The sequence below is a fragment of the Chenopodium album genome, chromosome 23 (assembly GCF_948465745.1).
Source record: "Chenopodium album chromosome 23, dcCheAlbu1.1, whole genome shotgun sequence".
Classification (NCBI taxonomy): domain Eukaryota; kingdom Viridiplantae; phylum Streptophyta; class Magnoliopsida; order Caryophyllales; family Amaranthaceae; genus Chenopodium; species Chenopodium album.
The window spans coordinates 23,986,804-24,003,329 of NC_137856.1; the positions used below are offsets into that span (position 1 = coordinate 23,986,804).

At 35.3% G+C, this 16,526-nt stretch overlaps 1 protein-coding gene across 1 annotated transcript; it reads right to left on the minus strand.

The window, feature by feature from the left end:
* Window positions 1–1,966: 1,966 nt before the first annotated feature.
* Window positions 1,967–15,404, minus strand: LOC145608458 (uncharacterized). The gene is made up of 4 exons (XM_081664074.1): window positions 14,483–15,404; window positions 7,497–7,804; window positions 3,138–3,502; window positions 1,967–2,439 (listed from the first exon to the last, which is right to left on the minus strand). Exons 1-3 carry the CDS (start codon window positions 15,349–15,351, stop codon window positions 3,144–3,146), a joined length of 1,536 nt encoding a protein of 511 aa, XP_081520200.1. The 5' UTR covers window positions 15,352–15,404; the 3' UTR covers window positions 1,967–2,439; window positions 3,138–3,143.
* Window positions 15,405–16,526: the final 1,122 nt, after the last annotated feature.

Genomic DNA, 16,526 nt, shown 5'->3' on the forward strand with positions numbered 1-16,526 from the left:
GTTGAAAACCTAACAATGGACTTGAAAACCTATTTCATTTAGGACCTGTTTTTTTGAGTTGCTCTGCTCTGCTTTAAAATAATAAATAATAATAATAATAATCAATATTTAATAATAGTAATTAATATTTGATAATAATTACTAATATTTAAAGTGGAAAGCTAAACGTCGCCCTCGAATATCTAACTAACGCCCGCAAAATAAACTAAAAATACAAATTTACCCTTTTTTTATCAAAAAAGTTACCCCCTCAATTTACCCCATCTTCATACTACCCACCACCACCACCACCTCCTTCTCCTCCTCCTCTTTTAACCACCAACTCCTTACCTCCGGTTTCACGATCTACACAGTTGCGGTAATGACAAGTAAGGACGGAGGGAAGTCGGTCGCCAACGGAGAAAATATTTTTTTTTCTGAATTCACGGCTAACGCCTTGATTTTTCGCACGTCCTAGGCTCAAATGCCTAGTTCCTATGAACAATCGTGTGGTTGTATGAAAAATTTGGGTGTTTGAGGTGAAACGCCTAGTTTTTTATAATACCCTAGGCTGAAACGCCTAGTTTTTTATAATACCCTGGGCTGAAACGCCTAGTTTTTTCGAATAACCTAGGATGTTTCGAAAAAACTAGGCGTTCAAGCCCAGGGTATTGTAAAAAACTAGGCATTTCAACCTAGGGCATTCTAAAAAACTAGGCGTTTCCTGGATTTCAATTTTTTTAAAAAAATTTATCGCGACGCACCAATTCCATACGGTTCGACGAGCCTTCTATGAGCGTCTAAGGTTGTGTTAGTTTCTTGTACTTCGTCGTTGTCCATAAGATCTAACGAAATTGATTTTGCAAAATTTAAATAATTTGTTTGATTTTGAAACTCACGGTGGTTGGAGTGCTTGTTCGATGACCGTTGGTGGCCGTTGACCACTAGAGAGAACGGTAAAAAGTTTTGTGTACAATAAAAGTGTAAAATTGAGGTAAAAATAATTATTTTTATAATCGTTATTATAAGGATAAATACGTAATTTTATTTTATTTTGCGGGCGTTAGTTAGATATTTGAGGGCAATATTTAACAACCCCCTATTTAAAATAATAATAATTAATATTTTATAATAATATTAATAATTATAGTATTTTATATTTTATATTTATAATAATAATAATTAATATTTAATAATAATTAATATTTAATAATAATAATTAACAATTAATAATAATAATTGATATTTCAAGCAATTTCAGTTACTCTTCAAGCATCGCCTCTAATATCCAACCTCGAAACTGAGGAAGTTTGGGAAGGGGTAGAACTGTAGAAGCATAATGCAAATTGTAAACTATGTTGTCTCTGCCACTGAAACCACCATGCATGTTCCGTATAAATGCGCTAGAGCAAGGTTAGTTTAGAATACAAGAAAATAAAAAAGATGTGGATTTTTTAAAGTATCCAAACAAAGATCAAACAATCTCATGGCCTTTCTAGTTTCCCTTTTATTCGTTGGGGTACATCAAAGGGAAGAAACAAATGGAAATCCAAGGAGTTGCATAATACCAAGGCCTTATTCAAAGTCAAATGAAACTCCAGATTTAGGAGACATAAACATTTATGTGGATGTCGATCAATGTTGGAATGGTTTCGATCATGAGCATCTTCCTATGCATCAAAGCAACTATGACTAACGGAAGCTGAAATTCTAGCCATCTATACTGTTCATTGTGCCATGAAAAATAAATGTCAAATCCCAGTTGAATCTACTCCATATCCTATCTTCTGAAATCTCACTTATCTGCCTACTTCACCTGATACATTCCCATTCATTAAATAAACCTTTGAAAATAAGTTTTTTTATCAAGTACAAATTTTAAAATTAATGCATCTTACAGTATGACGAAAGCTCAATGAACTCAACTTTTACTAGTAATTTTGTAAATTAATCACAGGCACAAATGGACGGACCTACGCATCACCAATCACCATAATAACCACTTGCCAATTGCAATAAATTAAGGTTTAATACAATGCCCATGGATAACGCTGTGCAAATTCACAGGCATACCTATTTGAAGGTATAATTAGCCTACGTTTCTTTCTATTCTCCCAATTTACTAGCAATTTCCAATCAACATACAAGAACAGCAGGTCATTCATCACCCTTGCAGGCTTTCGCATGAACTTTAAAAGGAAAAAAAGAAGAAAAAAAAAGGGTAAGGGGAACTAAAAGAACACCCTCTCTTCAGCATTCCCACAAAATCAAGATAATGCCAAGTTGATCAAGTAACCAGGCCATCTTTACCACATTTATCATAGATTGCAAGTTGCCAATTCTCAAGAGCTAGCAAAGTCGTGACTCAACCTATACTGCAACCATTGGTGGTGTGGATGGAAGCTGCTATCAAAGACTTGATACCTACTTGATTTCTTTAACCAGAGAAAAAACAAATCACTGCATGACAATTACAAAGTGTCAGCTATTCTTAAGAAAGGGGATATCTAAACAACTCAAAGATTATAAAAATAATGAGCAAAATCTAAATTTGGCAGTCAATACTCACGCCTACTTTGACAATCAACAATATGAAATTATTGTTGGTTTACATGGTAGAAAAATAAAAGGATTAAAAATTACTTTCTTGATCACAATCAGAGAAATATTTTAGTCAATATTGACATCTGAAAACAAAAAATGAACATTTTTACACTAATAATAGTATATGTCACAGCCACAGTTCAACAATGTTACATCTAATGTTCATGCATAGATGGATCAACCAGACCTCCAGATAACAAGAACCCTATGAATGATGTTACAAGGGGATCCCAAATTTCTACCACAAATAATTTCATTAAACAGGGGGCATGATGTGCGAATGAACATACGGTACAAAGGTAAGAGATCATATCTCATCTCATCTTTGTTGATAAAAGAACATACAGTTCAAAATAAAAGAATATACTGACCAAAATAAATAAACATACCACTCACAGTAATAAATGAACATGGAAGTATGATAAAAAGAAATGAATGCATAATAAAAAGAACAACAATCTGTATGGTAACCCAAGCTGTTTTTTTCATACGGTAACCTAAATTGCTTAACTCATATGATGACTAAAAATTACATAGGAAAAATAGAGGCTTACCTAAAATCACTTGGATGGTTGAAGTTTCTCAAACTTGCTTTCTATGACAACCTTCTTTCGAGTTTCAAAATCCACTTTGTCTAGGTCAGAGGCTAGAGCAAGATATCCATACAGTATTCTTCTCCTTTCACCTGTCCTCTGATCTACCATCACAAGATTTGGATTGTTCTCCTCATTCTTATCAGTAGTAATCGATTGTACACGGGTCCAATCTCTACGACCATGGTGATCCTTCTCAAAGTGGTCAGCCAATCGCATGGCCTCCTTCAGGCCTGACTGGTCACTTGCAAACTTAATAAGAGTAATGCCAAGATGGCCATCTCTACTGTATAAGGACTTCGACTTGCCACCAGAGAAGCCAAGATCTGTATAGAGGCAGTAAACCATTAACAAATATGATATAACAATAACAGTGAAAACAGAATGACCACGTGATAATTTCATATTCTTGTATGTAATATACCAAATGTTGTGTACACATCAAAGTTCAAGCTAACAGATTATAAATTGTATCAAATAAAAAGGTCTATAGTGTTATAGCAGACAGCATACCACATTGAAACAGTAGGCCATAATCAGAAACACAGTCTACATGTTAAGTTCTCAGTAATGATAGGGGTGTGCACTACTTGGATTAACACTAATACATAGGTAGGCTATATGGAGAATCAAAATTAATTATGGGAAGTAACGATATAAGTACCCTAGTGTACATATTTGCTTAAACAAATTCCTTCAAATTTTCTTTTAATACCAAAAAACAGCTGTATGCGTTAGTAATTTTTTTTTTGACCCAAAGTCCACAAAAACACTACTTGTGGGGCATTACAAGCAAATGCATGTCATCTTTTGATTTGTATTTGCCTCTGATAAAGTCAAATAGGGCTTCAATTATTGGGAAAAAAAAATAATAAGGTGCTCTACAAAATGACCGCGAAAATTAAACCAAAGCAGAAACTATACACAGCTGCTACTGCACCCAGGAACAAAAGTTCTTTGTGAGAGCCATGGACACTGGACCAAGTTACCAGAATCATAAAACTGGATCAATACAACATATATCAATCCCTAGCTAACATTGCACATTCACTGATGCCAAAAATATTTAAAATATATGAATGGCCACTTCTTAATACAGAATGCAGACCTCATTCACCTCAAGCAATTACCAAAGACAACCCTTGTTGCAATCTTTTTTGTTCTACTAAGATTGTACCTTGGAAGGAGACAAATCAAAGGCTAAACAACCTGCAGGAAAGCTAACCTTATACCCAATTCTCACAACTAAGGAGAAACGACCAAAAGTATGGTCACCCTCAGGGACATCAAAAATGAATACTCTAACCATACATGGCCCTGTCGTAATAGGAAAAGCTATGTTACTTGGACTCGGATACCCATGTCCGACACGGATACATGTCTAAGTGCCCGACTCGCCTATTTTTTGAAAATTTTCCATGATTTTGAACTAATACGAAGTGCCTAAGTGTCCTACCCATGTCTGAGTGTTGAGGGTCCGACATGGGTACTTGAGGTGAGATAAAGAGTCCGAGGAAAAGGCAACCATCTTCAAGTAACATAATTTTATCTCCTAACAGCCAATACGATGAATAGAAGTAGGTTCTATTCTCCCGTTTTCTCCAAATGAAGACTCAAATACGAGAGTGATCCATTACTTCATATAATTACAATCAGATCACTCACACGCAAAATAAACAGTACATTGAGACCAAAAGATGCCTCAAAAATTAGTTTTCTCATGTTAAGGACCAAATTGTAACAGACCCAAACAGAATATCCAAGGTGTGTAAGAACAACAAAGATAACATGAGGTGCAGGACTAATAAAATGAATCAAAATTACCTAATTAATCAAGAAACATACAAAACTCACAAATTGCAATCACAAAAATGTATAATTCACTAATCTAGATAAGACTTCACTTATCCAACTCAAGGCAATACAGAGCAGTTGCAATTAAGACAGTCAAAGCCCTTAACACACCCAAACACCCCTACCCCACCCCTCGCCCCCACCAAAAAAGTGGGAGAGGGGGGATGGATAGGAAAATAGAGAGTAGGCACTGAAGGAAAAGACGGGAGATAAAAACCCATAGTTTTGATAAGTAAATCAGTTAACACTCTTGCCAGTCAGGCAGTCATCAAGAAGGAAATCCAACCTCTAGGTTGAACTTTATTCAAAGCGACAAAACAAAGTATTTCAACTTGATTTCATATTCACTTTATAGAACCATAATTTCTCTCAAGCAATATGTCTCAAGCAAAATGCTATCAATAGCTCACTTTTAACAGAGAGTGTTGGTGATAGGGAGGGAGACAGAGAAGGGTTTCATTCCAACACAAAGGATCAGAAGGATTCAGAAACTTATTCACCAGAGTTGAAGGACAACAGCATTAATAAGAGCAACCTCTAGTCCTATGATGACTTAAAAAACAACACGCAATTTGTTACAAATAATACACTAGAACAGAAGGAAATCCCTTACATCCTGTAACTAAGAAAGATCCCAAAATACTCCAACAATTGGAAAGAGTACAGACAACAATTATTCCTGAGTTTGGTTTTAAAATTACAGGTTGTAAACCAGTGAGAGATACTGCTGACAGATAGAACATGTCATTAATATATCTTGTCACATTTAAGATTACAAGGAATCCAGTTTCTGTGTTGCAAATTCATAGAATAGTAGATAGGAATTAGAGTTGAATATAGATATAGCCTAAACATAGTGAAATCCTTAAATGAATATTAAAAGGGTTGAGTATATAGCAACCCCTCCACGCAGGGACTAGTAACTGCAATCATTTATCATACACAAGGAAATATAATACTCTATCCCCAAATAAGTCACATTAGCCTAAATCACAAGTTTTTAGGGAGGTGAATAATAAAAAGATAGTGGGGTCTGATTGATTATAAAGGGTTTGGAAGATTAAAAGTGTATGAATAGATACAAAGGAATAAATAAATTAAAAAATTGCTAGATTGAAAGTGAATTAAAAGAAAATGTATAAAGGTGATATAGGAATTTTATTTAGGGACAGGTTTTGGGTTATAGGAGACTTTATTTTGGGGCAGAGGGAGTATCAAGTTCTAGAAAACATAAAATCGACGTCAAATTTCTGTTATCTTTTTAAATTTAGTATCAGCTAACAAGTAATCCACTAATTAGTACTTACAAAAAAGATTCCAAAAGAAGAAACCTACTCTAGAGGTTCTCGATTTGAATACTTATGAAACTCTACAGACCATCAAATCTAAGGTGTGATAAGAAATTAAGAGCAATATGGCCTGTTGGAGCCGTAATGACCATAAATCCCTATAGCACTCTTAGCATATTTAGTAACACTAATATTTGCATTCTTTGGCAATTCAAATCCTAAATAAAACCTGATACCATAATTGATTGACTAACTGCTTCAACTAACATAAAGAATGACGAGTCCTCCAGGAGGAGGATGCTAAGAATAGCAAGTAGAAGCAGGAAGAATTAACATCCAACCAACATGATACATTATCAAAGAAACTAGCTTTAGGTTTTCCAGGTTAGTATTTAGTTTCTCCATCAGTTAACTCAACTGTAAGACAATAGATGTGCAACAGCGCAATTAGACGCCGAGCATAAATAATCAGTTTCTATTTTATAGAGTTTTCTGCATAGTTAAAAAGTGCTCAATCACCCCTTGTTTTCTCACAACTAGCACTTAAAACTCAAACTCAGACACAAAAAAAATACATATTGGATGACTGTTTCTTCTAAAAAGTTCATTAAGTATATCCATGAGCTCAGAAGTATGTAATATACACTGCAGTCAAGATTATACATACCATCTCTAACCTACTATCTGCTTATGAAATTAAAATTTACTCAATAGCATTAGAGGGCTCCACAAAAGAAATGATGGAAGCTCTGGCATATGCAGAGGTAGAGCAAGAAAGCTTCTAGGGGAAAAAAATACAAAAAAAGTGGGGGCATACACAAAGATGTCTAAGTGACTTAAAGAGTATATAAGACTTTTCGCAAAAATATTCTGGACAATGAGAAGCCTGACGTATCTGTTAAAAAAACCGCAAGTTTCAATGTAGATAGCAAAAATTTAGCTTCTCGGTAAAAATGAAAGTGAGAATGCCAGCCATCAACAAAAAAGAGTTTATAACCCACAAAGGTAATATCTGGATGTCAAACGGATAAATCCAGATCTCCAGTATATCACTAAAGTATAGATCATCTCATGGATCTAGTTATGTAAGATTACTACACATGTATGTCAATATAGCAAAGAACAAAGTGGATATATTATAGCATCCATATTCTATATAGTAAGCTGAGGGCAGTACCTCTAAGTTTACTATCCATTGCCTTATTTCCCAAACCCTCCATACGGCCATCTTTACCCTTGCCAGTATTTGTGTTATTAATAATAACCATAGGTGGCCACATGATCAAGTCATCCTGGTATGCAGCCGCTTCTTCGGCAGGCATATGTTGATAGGCCCTGGAAGAATCAGGAGGCCTCATAAAACTCCACCCCATTATGGCACAGAGAGCTTTGTGCAAGCCCAGGTGATCCACTCGCAAATCAGCATTATCTGAGTTGAAAGTATGCATAACAAGAGCATGCACATCTGGAAACTCTTTTGAAGACCTGTAATTTCCAATACCAAGAGAGTCGGACAATACATAACTCAAGTTTTTCTGACATAAAATTAGTTCAGATACATTCAAGGAAAGATAAACTGATAAAGTTCATATATACGGGCATACAGCCCACAACTATCGCACTAATTACATTTTTAGCTGGTTGGTAGGCCAATCCAGGCAAGCAGACACTGAGTCAATCAGAAGTTACTTTTTTTTATTTTTTTTATTTAAGGCTAAAAATTTGTCAAAAGTCCCACTTTACTACAACTAAAAGTCTACTAGTAGGTTCGTAAAACCCTACAAGATAAACTTTGGAAACAATTTATCTAAACTAATATGGATTTTTAAGTTGGATTTTAGACTAGAATAATACTAGATGCTCACTTCAATGACTGACATAACAAAAGCAACACATCATAGGTTGCATCTGTAGTATACTGCCATATTAAACCACTATAAAGCAAGAAGCATAAGCATATTTGTCTCCTCAATAGATACAAAAGAAACCACACTTAACAGAGTTGGAAATATGCTCCTCAAGACAGCAAATTAAAACCAAGCCTCCATTGCCACTTGGCAAGGTTGGTCATCCAAATTACAATGTTACTATTGAATACATAAGATTGAACATGAGCAATAAAAAGAACACACAAAATTAACAGCCAAGTTTCATATCTATGAAGAGACCTATAGAACTAAGTAAATTCACATAATTACAGCAACCCAGTGAAATGAGGTTGAAGACAAAAGCACAAAACTCCTTGTCACCATAAAGTTGATGAACCCAAATGGTCCAAATACATCTCTTATCTTGATATGCTAATAAACCAATAAGAGAGATGACAGGAACATAAAATCAACAGCCAAGCCTAAGGTCAATGAAAAGACCAGGAGAATGAACCTGGTTCACATCAACAAACTACAACAATCATCTACGGAAGTCCCTCTTTCAAAACCAAAATAAAAATAATAAATAAAAAAAATAATAAAAAAAATAACCTCATCCGTTCTAGAAATATTGCATCATTCGCAAACTTGACACTATTCACACAATCATCATCAACCAAATATTGTGATTAATACATAAAGAAATATAGTCATGTGGGGTCTTGTTAGAGATTCGTCTCGGTATAGTTCATAATATCAACTATGGTGATTATTAATAACAAAAATACCGGCAAGGTAAAGATATTCAAGGTTGAAAATGTGGCCACATGCACCTTTTCAACCTTAAAGAGCTTGAGTTATATAAGAAAAATATTACAAACATCAAAGGTGGTCATCCAAACATATAATAAACATAAGATACTTCAAATCAAGGGCATGCAAAAGTTCTGATTTTGTAACTTGGGTAGATCGAATGAGAGTACAACAAGTATACTTCAGGACCCATCATTATAACAAAACATCAGACTCAACAAAATTTGCAGCTGGTCAGTCAAATTAAGAGCCGCAATTATACAATACACCAAACGCCCAACACAACGCTCACAAACAGTAATGAGAGGCCATAGATTAATCCTCTTATGCAGTATGATGAATTTAACAATCCAACATTCCAACGTCTCCACTCCCCACTTAACGCCAACTGCAGATATTATATGCCTTTTTCACAACCTTTGTTCTTCCATTTTCATCTTTTTGAAAGCCCAAACTCATTCTTATGGAATTTCCATTGTTCTCTGAGAGACCAAGAAGATGAGAAGGCTGTGAAAATAGCAATCCGTAAACAATGACAATTCACTGCTAATTAAAGACCCCCTTCCTAGTCTCTAAAACTCTAAATGCCTATTTCTCTACCTAAAATTGAAAAAATCAGTTTGTATTTGCAATTCCAGATTCTTTGTTGCAGGCTTGCAGCATAAACAACTCACCTGGTACATTGCCAACACAACTATTTTGAATTCCTACTAACATTTGGTACCCCTGTCAATTCACATTAATTTTGGCATCAATATTTCTTGATTCATCATCTATCCTCAATTTGTGTGCCTAAGATTCTAATAATCTTGTCAGCAAGGTGTTATTAGAAAAACCAGCATGAAAAGATAAACCCAGTGACAAAGGTACTACCTCTGTAGCCCTTTATTACAATTAAACCATCCAAAATCAGCCAGCATATTTTTTAGCAAGCATACAGAGAGAAAAAGAACAAATCTTCAATTGGATTAGCAGGAGAAGCAACAAGGCAATAATAAGAGTGTCATACTTGTACAATGGTATAAACCAACATAAATATAAGATACGAGCATTATATAGATCTAGCACAGGACCTAACCAACCAAAACATCAACAGATAATGTTAGTATAACAGATAACGACCACTGATAAAGCTGCAGAAATTGTAAGAGGAACAACATCAATCAGCCATAATTGACTGAGTTTGACGTTCAAGCCTTGTTGAAAGCTACAGGAGCTATGCTCAAATTACCTAAAATGCAGACAGCATTAATCATGATCCATGAGATCTACTATGACTTCAAAGTCAAACTAGAAATCAAAAATTGAAGGACCTTACTGCTTCAAGATCCTCAAAGTGACACAATGAAACAGGGATTTTTCCTAGAACATGTAATATAAGGGGGATCACAGGCCCATGTCAATCCATGATCCTAAAGTCATGTTTACCTACTTCTTTGCTTACCTTAGTGTGCAACTTCTTTATACTTTGAGTTGTTTTGCATTTGCCGTCCTTAACTTCTATTTGTTTTCTACCCTTACTAATATTACTATAAAAAATGGCTTACATCTGCCAGGTGATTAAAACATATCGTTGGGTCTAAAGAAGGGGATAAGGATGCATATTGCATACAACTTGGATACCTGACAACACTGAATTAAATGTTTGAGAGCCTATAACTTATCTCAGCTATGCAAAATCAGAATTGTTTAAGACCTCTCACAGCACTCAACGGAAGACTTTGGATAACCAGAGACAAAGACATAGCACGTGATTCCATATCTAAGACCATCTTCAATTCAAGACATGTGTGCATCGGTTAGTTAAGGAGCTTTAAAGAGAAACAAACATAGATGCTCAAAGGCAAGTCTCAGCATTAAGCCTAGCACATTGCCACTGATTTCAATGGCACAAAAGTTCAAGGCATGAGAGATGCCTTTATTAATGCATATTTTAAAATTTGATTGAAAAATCTATATAATTATCTTAGACTATATTATTTTTAAACATAGCTTCTACTTTAAGGGCCCATGTATTTTATCTTTTTACAACAAAGCCTTAGTCCCAAGATGATTTGGGGTCAGCTAACATGAAACATCACAAGGAACCATCGGCCAAAGAAAAAAGGACATGCAAGATGACTAGTTGGGGAAAAAAAAAAAAAAATGTGTAAAGTCAGGAAAAGAAATAAAATGCAAGTAAAATTAAAGAGAGTTTTAAAAGAGTACCAGGAATAAAATTTAATAAAGTTTTAAAGGAGTGGTAAAACGCGCAAGTAAAAAACATAATGGTTTAAGAAAACTTTAGTAAGTCTAGATAAAATAAGTTAAAATGGAAGAAGTCTTTACTCACATTTTCAGATAAGTTCAGTTCAGACATAATAAGTTTGACAAAATAAGTTTTAGATAAGTTCAGATAAAATAACACAAGTTCATACAAAACATAATATAAGTATAGATAAAATACGATAAGGTCACATGGTACAACTTTAAACAATATAATATGAACCAAGCAAGGCCTAAGTTGGAAAAAGAAGCTTAAACATTTTAAAATAAAGAACTAATTAAAAAAGATTTTTTTTTTAAAAAAATGTCAAATAAAAAAGGCTCAACCCCGCTCAACTTACATAATGAAATTAAATTTCCACTCCCCTACTATTCATGGCAGGTTACTTAGATTTACATTTCTGTTACATCATAAAATCAAAACCAGTAAAAGATATGAAGTATGTTCTGACAGCCATTCTTTTCACCATAAAAATAAGGGCCAATAGGGATGAATAAGTTCATATAAGAGCTACCAATTCACTTTAGCAGATAATAAGTTCAAATATGATAGGAAAGAACAAGGTGAAAACAACCTACTCATCTGAACTCTTTTCTTTTCAATAAAAAGATAATGAAAGAAAAAGAATGAAAAGGAGGGAGATGAGAAGACAGAATCAGCAAAGAGGCTCTCCTGTGAGAAAAACCAAAAAGAGACAGAATGAAGGGAAGACAAATTAAAGAGAAAGATAATTTTAAGCAAAGTGAGGAGGAAAATAAATGAAGAGAGAAAAGCTAACATGCTTCCACACCCACATGGAGCAATATTCCAATAAGAGTATGAAGCTTTCATATGGTAGGATTTTTAAACTAAATTCTTTGAGTTTTAGGTGTTTGGGTGGGGAGAGGGGAGATTGTGTCAAGGTGTGTCTCCAAAGCTAGGTCAGAACCCTAAGCAACAAATCTTTATTAATATTTCAATTTTCAAACCTTGATAGTAAAGGTAAGATTATTTGTGGTAATACTTTCTCTGTTTTTTATTATTATTTTTTTTTTTACTTGCAACACTTTGACTTTTCAAAAGCGAATGATCTCACTATAGATGGTACATGCTAAGGGTAAGTCACAAGACTTCAATGAGGGAGGGATAAAAAATGAAAATAAAACTACAAGAGGAAAAAAGTGTCTTTGCCAATGTAGTACACAAAAAACCATGAGAGTGTAGTAACACACAGCGGTCACCGATGGAAGCTAAATTAACACCCTTCGATGCCAACTACGAAGCAACTTGAATTGCACGGCTCTTTAATAGAGTGGAATGGCTCAAACACATGCATTCGTATTCACTCCACCTCCATAAACCCTAAAGAATGGTGGCTCCACTCATGCTCAATTTGTGCTTAAAGGCCTGCATCGAGCGTTAATATTATACCAAATCATGGCATCAGAATATTCAATTAACTACCCCCTCCATCCCAATTTCATGTGCCCAATTTTCAGGGCACATAGTATTAGGAGATTCATCAATTGTTATTATAATTAAAAAGGGGGAAGTGATGGGAGATTGTGGGGTAATCTCATACTAAAAATATAGGAGAAAAGAGATGTGGTGGATCAGGGGTAGAAGAGATAAGTAATAAAATAAAAGAGGGTCATTGCTACAAAAAAAATGGACAAACTTTATTAGAACGGGTGAAGAAGGGCAGTCGGCAAAATTAAATTGGGACGAATGGAGTGACAGAATGCAAGTAGAGTGAGTCTGCATTTTGCACTAGCAACATTCAACTTTGAAGTCAATAAAAGAACTTGACAATTATAAAGAATAATAACAATAGGAAATAGTACAGTAGAGTGCTCTATAAAACAAAGAAGATAGTGGATTATAAAAGAAAACGGAGTGCTTGGGTGAATGTGGCATGTAATATGATATGGTACAATAAAGTTATAAAATAACATAGAACATAATAGAACTAAATATCTCTAAATATAGGTAGCCCTCCGTTAACAACTATCTAGTTTTGGCATGTAGATAATTTGGCATCTAGGCTCCTTCAGTATGACACATTGATTTGTATTAGGTCATAAGTAAAATATAGATTTAATAGGAAGGAGGGTATACACGATACTAGAAAAATGTCACTTATAGGTGACACTTATAAGACCTCACAAAACTAGTCCTAACCAAACAAAACCCAAGTGCTTAACAAAGCATGTGGTTCCAATGAACATTTACAAAATACATTTAAACGGCACAGTCAAATGTCTTTTTATGGAATATAGCCAAAAGCCAAGTTGTCGAGCAACCTCAAATTCATTCGGTCCTAATCAAACAAGTTAAAGTTTTCACTTTTCAGTATGAGATGTTCTAATAAATGCAAGCCAATGTCAGACAAAGAACACCATCTCAGATATACAAGTGGATGCCTTCAATGTAAGCAAACCTCCCCAAAGATTGCATACAAGCTGCAGCATTGGGCAAAGAACAAAATGATGGCAATCAAAGATCAATCAAATGAGAGCTTTGTGCATTATTGCAACCAGTATAAATATACACTTTGCAGCCAAAGTATAATTAGCCAATAAAAGTATGAATCAACGGCACATACCACGAGCCCTACTAGCAAACAAGTAACACTAATTCTAGCTGAGCAATATTCTATTTAATGACTACCTTGCTTACCTAATTGTCTGGTTCCCCAAAATACAAAAGCTTCACTAACCGGTATATCACATCAAAGAAAGAACACATCTTAGAAAAATCATATCCTCTAATGTGAGACTAAAGTGCTTGAAGGTAAACTTCCTCACTGTAATACCTTTAAAATATATCACCTAAATTGCACTTATACAGATACGGAGAGGGTACAAATCAAGAGACATGAAAAGCAAAATCCTAAAATAAAAGACAAACACAGCTACATACTACATATATTTGGAAAACCAAATAAATTATAAAACTTATAGAAAACCAAAATTAAAGGCACCTATTTTTGCCATTAATTTCCATATATCTGTCTTACCACTCTTCTATCCCATTAGTTTCAGAATTTCAAGAATCTGAGAAATGCTAGAGTCAGGTTCAACACATGTATAAACAAATCTCATTCACGTACAATCTCATGTCATTAAAGCAGTAAGAATATAAGTAATGTACTATCTAATCACACATTCAATAGAACCATATTATACCAACAAAACATAGTTAAATTAAAGCATAAAGAGTTGTTTCCAATCAAACCTGCCACAAACGAGGCACTGAAGATGCTTGCCATTCTCTAAGTAATTCTTTTTCTGATTAGGATTCTCGTAAATCAACTTAATAAAATGAAGATATGCCTTCATAATAGGAGGATCAATCCGAACTTCCTGCCTTGCACCCACATTATTAATACCACCACCACTATCAAACCCGGTACCAGCCCTCATAATCTTGGAATTTCGAAACTCGTCGTCGCGTCTAAACGGACTACTAGTACCCGAACCCAAATTGGCACCGGCACCGGCATTGCCATACTGCAAGAGCTGCTGCTTCTGCCTGGCAAACTCATCCCCATCTCTATCTCTATCTCTATCTCTCTCATCCCCAAAACCAAACTTCCTCTTCATTGACAACGAATTAGACCCAAAGGGATGATCCTCCCTACCGCGAAAACCATCCGGGCTCATCGGGCCAACCCGACCCAACTGATGAGGCGGGCCAAAACGGCCAATTGGGGGTCTAGGAGGTGGGGTGAAATCTTGGTAATCAGGGGGCAAAGCGAAGTAGGATCGAACACTACCATCAGCAAGAACAATGGTGCGACGATCAAGCATGTGGAACCCATAAGTAGGAGGAGGTGGAGGGACAACGGAAGAGGGGAAAGGTGAGCTGCGTTTTGGGGTTGGTTTATCAGAGGATGACCTTGTTGTAGCGTTGTTGGTGGGGGGTTTGGCGGTGCTTGGGGAGGGTTTTGATGGGGTTCCGGAGGTGGGATTTGCGGCGGCGGGTGCGGCGGAGGTTGTGGTGGGGGTGGCGGAAGAGGAGGATTGCCAGCGAGATTTGCGTTCGGAAGGAGGAGGACGGTTGGTGGTGGTGGTGGTTGATGATTTGGGGTTGTTACCCGCCATGTTTGTTAGGGTTTCAACGATGAAGCCTGATTTTTGTTCAGGCTAGGCTCTCCAATGTGACTGTTATGTGTTATATTTTTGCTTTTTTTTTGGGTTTTTCTACATGGTACCCCCAAATTATTGCGTTTTTTATGTTGTGCCCTTCTAAATCCTTACTTCTACACGGTGCCCACAAGTTTAATCTCAACTTCTCCACGGTGCCCACAAGTTCAATAAACTTTATCACATTTAAAAATCACTCATCAATAGTCAAATATTTTGGTTTTCTTTGCCTTGTGCTATTTCAATTGTTGAAAAATAAATAAAATTGGCCAAATGATTTGGTCAGTATATTTAATATCGCTATTATACCAATTATTCATATGTTATCAGTGATTTATGACATTTGCAAAATGATGCTCTACTCTTAAATGAACACTTGCAATGTCAGACTCAAGATATATGGCGTATTTGGTTCAACAATCTGATCTGCAATATCAGACTCAAGATATATGACGTATTTGGTTCAACAATCTGATCTGCAATATCAGATTCCATATTAATGCTTGTATCTGGTTTAATATTTGAGAGAGATGGAAGGTGAGGGTTTGATCAAAATGGGGTTTTAATGTTCTATTTTATGTCCTTTAAATTTAAGTAGTAATTAACTTAGGTGGGTGGTTAACTTAACCACAAGTTAATTACCGTTAACAAAACAGCTTATGAAGGGCATATATAAAACAGTACATAAAACTTGTGGGCACCGTGTAGACTTTTAGATTTAGAAGGGCACAACGTAGAAAACGCAATAATTTGAGGGTACCATGTAGAAAAATCCTTTTTTTTTTTTTTGAAAGATGTGTTATATTCTTTCTAATTCATGCTTCCATATATGGAATACCGAAGTTACTCTATCAAGACATTAACCCTCATCTTTATAAAACTTCGGCAATTTTAGTGTTTGTTCAGCCTAGGCTCATTTATTTTGATTCGGAACATTTTTTTAGAAAATTATTTTTCATTTTCCATTATTTGATTAGTAAAATGATCTTGGAAACAATCTTACCTTTAACCCTCATCTTTATAAAACTTGAGCAACTTTAAGACCGTTGAATGGATGTCTTCCCAAAATCAAATTTGAATCCACCCCCTTAGACAAGGGTAAATGGGTAATCCCTCCACAAAATCAAGTGAGA